Genomic DNA, 7,354 nt, shown 5'->3' with positions numbered 1-7,354 from the left:
CATAAGGGTCTCATTTCATCTCAGGTTAGGACACCCCAATGGTCATGTGTCATTCTGTTTCCGTTTTCTCAAGGTCCAAGCATAGAATTCAGTAACAAATAGAATGCTCATGGATCTTGGGGTCAACTCCAGGATTTTGCTCCTCCCTACACATTAACACACCTTTTCTTTAAAATCTTGTTGGGTTCTATGAAACTTGATATGGCTGGTGTGTCACCTTTTTCCCTGTTTGAGAAATGTAGGGGATGACAACAAGCTTTCCCACCACTCAGAAAAAAACCCAAAACCTTCTCAAAGCGTGCCTTTCAAAATTCCTGAGATGCAAGCATGAGTTACTTCTCATTCATCTACCACAGCCGTGGCAAGTAGAATTGAGGATCAAAAGGTTTCTGCCTAATTACTGCCTTCTGCTGCTGAAAATCCCCTGGATGCTGTCCTTCTTTACACCACATTGCTCTACAGTGCCTGCCAGAAGCTCTTTCTTAGAAATGGCACTGTTAGAAGGGTTCTGCTGTTACCTTCTTTGGCGCCCAACTCCTCGGTGTCTCCAAAGAAGGAAAACAGGAAAGCACTCGACTCCTGAGCCAGGCTGCTCACAGGCAAAGGTCCCAAATGGTCATCTGGGGCAGAGTCCTGCGCATCCTCTTTGTCCCAGGCTATTTCCACAGTCTTGTCCGGTTAGTTCTTTGAAGGTCCAAGCAAGTCTTTTAAATCAGCAGCAATATCATCATCGATTTCTTCAGAAACTTAAGGCAGTGTCTCACTCTCTCCTTTCTTCTTCCTTTTGGCTTTACTGAAATGAGATTGGCCAAGGATAGCAACACAGCACACGTCCTTCCCAAAGACAGTTTCCCTAAGAGCGCCCTTGCTCTTCATGTCTCTCTAAGCACATCCAAGTCAATTAAGGAGTTGTTCACTTTCAAGGGAAAGCAGAGGGGAAACATCTGAGGTTGGAGTCTAAAGGCAAGAACCAGCGTCCTTTATAATTAGCCCCATCCTTCAGTGGCTTGTCACTTAATACATGGGAACATAGAAATCAAGGTACTTAGAACAGACTTCTTTCCCGCCAATAGAAATGTCGAGCACCAACAGGGTTTTCTCAGAGCCCTGCAAATCTCAAATGCCTGAATTGACCGTTCTCACCTTCACTTACGGCAGCGAACAGACAGACTAGAAAGAAGAGATGACACTACATGCTGCTGTTTGTGGTCCAAGTTGAGGCCCGACGTCGCTGGCGGGAGCGGTTGCTCCTGCGAGACGTCCCCGACGGTGTCCCCCTGCGCCTGGGCCTGTCAGCCCTTGCTGCTCTTCTCCTGCTCCTGTCCTGGTGACTGCTGGACCGGACGGGTCGACTCGAGGCCTGACGTGGCAGGCGGGAGCGGCTGCGTCTGGGGGACATCCCTGATGGTGTCACTATTCGCCTGGGCCTCTGGGCCCTCGATGTTGTCCTGGGGCTCCTGTCACGCCAACTCCTGGACCGGACAGGCGGACTCTGGGCTGGACGTGGCAGGCGGGAGCGGCTGCGTCTGGGTGACGTCCCTGGCGACCCTGATGGTGTCACTGTTCGCCTGGGCCTCTGGGCCCTTGGTGCTCTCCTGGTCCTCCTGTCCTGGCGACTCCTGGACCGGACAGGCGGACTCTGGGCCCGACGTGGCAGGCGGGAGCGGCTGCGTCCGGGCAATTCCCGTGATGATGTCCCTCTTTGCCTGGGCCTCTCAGCCCTTGGCTTTGTCGTGCTGCTCCTGGCACGGCGGCTCCTTGAGCGGACGGGTCGATTTGGGGCCTGACCTTGCTGGCGAGAGCGGTTCCGCCTGCGGTCAGGCCCAGCACGTCCGGAATGGACCCTGTCCTCAGGGCCTGTGGAGCTGCTGTATGTTGGCCCGGATGTTCTTGGGCTGCTGGTGTCTGGGGAGGAAGGTGGCAGCGACTGCTGCGCTGCTGCACACTGGCAGCTCCTGCACGTGCTGGTCTCTGGAGATTGAGGAGCCAGACCCGATGGCACTGGGCTGTGGGAGCCGGGGCTGATGGCCCCTGCTTCTGGGGAGCCATGAGAAGGCTCCAGTCCTGACTGACTGCTCAGGCCGGGGCCATTCAGCTCCGGCTCATCCCTGGAGGCTGTAAGGGCACGCAGGAATGTCAGAAGCCCCCCAGGCCCAAGGCAGGCCAGGCCAGAGCTGCACCCCCAGCTCTCCAGGAGCAGACAGGCTCTACCAATCCCAGCCTGGGCACCACCTCCCCCCACCCCAGGAACACCCGGGTGCTTTTCCTCATACCTGTGCCGAGACCAGCACAGCTGTCACACTCCCAGCTTTCTATGCAGTTTGTCAGGCCAGAGCAGCACCTGTGGGTGCCCTCAGCAGCACAGGAGGAGCAGAGGAGCAGTTCCCAGGGCCTGGGGAAGCAAACGGGCACATGGCTCTGATGACAAAATGCCCACAGCACAGGATTGTCCAGCCAAGCTCTTCTGGTTCTTTCCGCGTAGAGCCCTAGCCAAGACAATCCGCTGATTCTCTGCAGAGCCCCACGTGGAGCTTCCCAACTTACCCCTCTTCCTCTGCCTCTTCCCTGCCTCCTGGGTAAAGGCATTCCCGGGCATTGCACTGGCTGTGCCTCTCTCCTAGATCCGCAAAGGCGTCGTTGTCCTCCCATGTTGGCTGTCTGAAGGAGAAATGAGAAGCTGATGAGTTGCTACTGCCCTGCCCTCTTGGAGGTACAGGGTGTCCCTGCCCTTCCTCCAGTGCTTTTCCAAGTCCTCTGTAAAGCTGAAGCCCAGACTCGTGGGTCTGGCCAGGGCCAGGAGTGCTGGGGCAGGGCCTGGCGCAGCACTGCACTTGCGGCCTCCTGTCTTGTGGGCCAGGGAGAAGGACACAAACCTGAAAGGAATTCGGATCCCCGTGATGAACATTTGGAGAAGGAATTGCTGGCGGTCTCTGCACAGGGGGCACTGGAAGGATAAAAGGCCAGCGCGCATGGCCTGTCCCTGCAGGGCAAACAGAAGCAGTGTGAGCGAGGCCCTGGTGCTGCTGAGCACCTGCTGTGCCCCGGGGCTGAGGCCACGGCTCCTACCTGGATGCAGTCCCTGTGGAACCAGGCCCTTGTGCACGCTGGGCACACCAGTGTTCCATAGGACATTCCGTCCTCCACAGGCTCCATGCAGATGAGGCATTCGGTGCCTGGCTCTGGAGTGGCCTGCACGTCGGGCTCTGGACGGTGCTCAGAGCAGTAGGAGCTGAGGGCAAAGGGACGGGCAAAATGAGAAATGCTGGATCCCTCGCCACGGGTGGCCAGAAGTGAGGAGGACGTACCTGTGTGGAGTAATGTACAGATTGACACAGCCGCCCTCCTTGGCACAGGGCAGGTGGAACCATCTGCCGCAGTTTTCCTCGCAGCACAAGATGGTGGCCCCGCTCTGGCCACAGACACAGCAGTGCTGGAAAGAGCCAAGCAGCCTCACCAGCGGCAGCCTCGGGGCCTCCCCAGGCAGCCCCACGGCTGCGGGCAGGGCGCAGGATGGGGCAGCTGCTGGGTCTCAGCCCACAGGGCTGCCTGCTGCAGGAGGCTCCTGTGCCAGAGCCTGCGCGCAGCTGCTGGGAGCCAGGTGCTTTGTCCCACAGCTGGCTGGAAGGGCCGGCCTTTCTCTCCTGGTGTCTGGGTTAAGCTCAGACAAACCTCGCCTGGCACAGATCTCCCTGCTCTTTTGCCAGGCTCTCACCTCCTTTGCCGCCCGCCTGACTGCAAGTTGGATATCTCGAGGGAGAAAGCCCATGAGTCCAACACGTTTATTTCCTTGGTGAAGAATTAGAGTGGCAAAATACTGCAGAAAAGGGAATGAGCAGATAAGAAGAGAGTGGCAGGGACCGCCCATTGCAGTGCTGGAGACAGATCCCAGAGCGTCTCACCAGGCAGAACACGTGGGCACAGAGCCCGAACTTCTCCAGTTTGTGGCCGCAGATGTCCGGGTCAGCCTCTGTGCGGTGGCACAGCATGCATGCTGCAGGGGACAGAGCCAACGGCACGGGCCATGAGCACCTCTGCAGGGCTCTTAGCCTGCAGCATGGGCCCCAAGGGCCGCTGAGGCCGCGCCTGCCTGATGGGCAGGGCAGCAGGCCTTGCAGAGCAGGGGCCACGGTGGGCACGGCTGCCCCAAGAGCTGCGCCCTGGCCCAGCTGGGCCCCGCCTGGGGAGGAAGGAGGCTCCCAGCCTGAGAGGCTCCCATGGCTGAGCAGCTCCTGCCTCCCCCCGCCTCTGCTCTGGGCCCCACGCTGGCAGCCCCAAGAGCCCCTGGGCCAGGCTGTGGGAGGGTTGCTGTACCCTCACCTGGCTCCCTGGCATCAGGGCTCTCCTGCGTCCTTTCAGACATGGTTCTGGTCAGCAGTTGAGCCCCTGTGCCGGAACGCCTCAGTCCTCTCCAGGTGATTGTCCTCTCTCTGTGGGGGAGAAAGAAGAGTGTGGGGAGTTTGCAGAACAGGCCCAGAGCCACGAGGGCACGACTCCCTGGTCAGCCCTGCGTGAGCCCTGCTCCTGTCCGCCTCCTCCTCCCGTTGTGGCCTTGAGGAACGCTGCTGTCTCCTCTGGATCCCTCGGGTCCTTGGGCAGCCGCGTCCCTGCTCTGCCTTCTCCTCCCGCCGTCAGGTCGCACTGACACACGGCCTGAGCCCAGCGTTGCCTTTTGTGCCCTTGGTCGCGCAGGTCACAATGGCCACGCTGCCATCACAATCGTGCACCCACAATCGGGGCAGGCGTGGCCTCAGCTCCCTGGCAACCACTTAATTCAGCCCCCTTGGGAGCCCAGGTTCCGAGATGGCTGCGGGCTTTTGGTCAGAAGGGAACCAGGGCAGGGAGTCCTGCAGCAAGAGCTGTTCAAGCACTGCCGCTCCAGGGCTCCGGTCCCGGCCAAGGGAAATCTCTGCTCTTGCCGCTGGCAGTCAGTTGCCCAGAGAGCTTGTGTGGAGTCTCTTGCACTGGAAAAATTTCAAATCCGGCTCTAGGTGATCTGACGTTTTCCTCAAGACCTGCCTGGAGTAATCTCCCATGAACCTGAATTGATGCCGATGCTGATCACCGTTGGGAACGGGAGATAAAGCTGGAGACCACCACTGCTGCCTCCCAACCTCAGTTTTCCTGTCATCCTATGAACGAACAACTTTGGCACTTCATATTAAATGAAAAAATTGGTATTAATCTCTTGAGAAAAGTCATCTTATAAACTTTCGCATCATCATCCTCATCAGGAAGGGGTATTGATTCTGGACTACTCAGAGGAGCAGACAGAGCGAGAGAAGGATATAACTTTTGCTGGCAAGGTGTCTCTCCCTGCTCTTTGCTTATCTGGGACTTTGGCAGGCACACTGAATCTCCTTGTTCTTTCTGAGACTCTGCGTCTGCCAGTTCAGCAACAGCTCCTTTCTCATTCTGTTTTATATCCACATTGACAGGAGCAGAAAATTCTACTTTTTGCTCTGTGCATTAGAGTCACAGATTAGACTTTCTTGGGTTTTTAATAGTTCTGCAACAGAGCTACATTGTTTTCCTTTTATTCCTTTCACTGGCTGCACACACCTAAATCCAAAGAATGCACTGAAGCAATTCAGCTGAGACGGCGAAGGGGATGATAATACTGTGTCTTATTGTGACATAGCTTGTACAGCAGCTGCTGCAACCTTGGATTCAGCTTTCATCTCCCTTAAGTATTTATAATAGTTCTCCATGTACTCCCAAAACAAAGAGTTTCTTTGCCTTTGCCAGTAATCGTTTTGTCGCACATTTTTCTAGTTCACTCCACTTGTCTTCCATAAATAACAAGGGAGTGGATTTAAAACATCCATTTTCTCTTGCCCAAACAACAAGCTTTTCTTAATCGTTTTCCTTCATCTCCTCTCTTCGCTTAGCAAGTACACTGAGGAGTAACTTTTTACCCTCTGCAAGTTCTATATCCATGCTCATGGCTTGCCTTGTGACGGGGGAAGGTAATGAGCCTTCCTACCTGATAGCAATGCCGATACCCTCTGGCCCTCGGTCACCTCAGAAATCCTCTGTCCCCAGTCTCCCACTCTCCTTTCCATGTCTATCCACAAGCGAGTCACTCGCCTCCATGTCAGTCCACGAACAAGTGTCTGTCCGGATCTTCCTTCTTCTCTTGTTAAAAAATTTGTATCCAGGTGTTGGGGGTTGAATCGTTCCCTTTTCTTTCTGTGGAATTTTCTCCCATTGTTATGCTAAGTAATTGTGGCTACACCTTAAAACAACAGATAATGTTCCCTCGTAGGGGGGTGGGTGGAGGAGGAGGGGGGGGAACCGAAAAAGGAAAGGTGGGATGGGGGTCTGGAGCTGGGCTCTCTCTCTCACTTGGCTCGTGGAGTGGGAGGACAGCCCGGGCTCCGATCTGGCATCTCCCCTGCCATCCCAGCACTGAGATCCACGCTCCCTGCCGTTGGACATCGCTCTGCTGCTCTCCCATCTCGCCCTACTACCTCCAGACACCCTGCTGAGCACCACGACCGACACCGTGAGGAGGGGGAGTCACTTTCCCATCCCTCTCACCCCTGGGCTGCCGTCATCACTCCAGCCCTCTTCAACTGCGCGGGACCTGCCCTGCCCCCAGCACCGGTAACTGAGCGCAGGGAGACGGCCTGCGGCCAAAAGGGACTGGAGCGGAGCTAGACTGTTCTGTTCTGTTGCCAGTTTTTATACCTGTTGGGTTTTTTTTCTGCCTTGTTGGATATCAGTAAAGAACTGTTACCCTTATCCCCACACCTCCTGCCTGAAGGCTTCTGATTTGGACCTAAAATAATTAAAAGGGAGGGGGTTGCATTCCGCATCTCGGGAAGGGGGCTCTTGCCTTTCCTTAGACCGTACCTGTCTTTCAAACCAAGACAGATTTTGGTGCCCGGAACTTGAGGCATTGCCTCAGGGCATTGAGAGAGGGGTAGAAAAGGGCATAACAGTTCTTGAATTACCCAAGCTTGTGGTAGGTGACACCATGCTGTCCAGCTTACCCTGGATTGGCCTCCATGTGGTCCCTGCTATATCTCTCCCATTTGCAAGCCCTTTTTTAAACATGAGTCTCATAACCAAGGTTACTGTGGCTATTATCCGGTTTATTGTGTGGGTTGATCAGTTGAGGAATTCATGGATTTTTAATTTTCTCTGGAAGATGGCCACATGGATTCAGAGCTATCGCACTCTAAGTGTGTGTTTCTGGGGCTACTTCAATAATGATACCTACTGTGAGGAAGTGGCAGCAGTTGAAATTTTTTGCCAACCCATCACAGGATTTTTGAAGTTCAGCCCACCAGTCTTCAAGGGGTTCCAATCCGCTTTAAATGCTAATGACATTATATTGTGGCTAGTGCTG

At 55.3% G+C, this 7,354-nt stretch overlaps 1 protein-coding gene across 1 annotated transcript; it reads right to left on the bottom strand.

Moving 5' to 3' along the window:
- Window positions 1–1,189: 1,189 nt before the first annotated feature.
- LOC148222529 (E3 ubiquitin-protein ligase PHF7-like) lies at window positions 1,190–4,360 on the bottom strand. Its single transcript, XM_088171779.1, has 10 exons — window positions 4,318–4,360; window positions 3,900–3,991; window positions 3,713–3,814; window positions 3,306–3,430; window positions 3,067–3,229; window positions 2,870–2,980; window positions 2,545–2,654; window positions 2,274–2,392; window positions 1,748–2,115; window positions 1,190–1,609 (listed from the first exon to the last, which is right to left on the bottom strand). The coding sequence occupies exons 1-10, from the start codon at window positions 4,358–4,360 to the stop codon at window positions 1,190–1,192; spliced, it is 1,653 nt and encodes a 550-aa protein (XP_088027905.1).
- Window positions 4,361–7,354: the final 2,994 nt, after the last annotated feature.

Source organism: Sturnus vulgaris, chromosome 11, assembly GCF_052056855.1.
Source record: "Sturnus vulgaris isolate bStuVul1 chromosome 11, bStuVul1.hap1, whole genome shotgun sequence".
NCBI classification, from domain to species: Eukaryota; Metazoa; Chordata; class Aves; order Passeriformes; family Sturnidae; genus Sturnus; species Sturnus vulgaris.
This window is presented reverse-complemented; position numbering and strand designations above follow the sequence as displayed.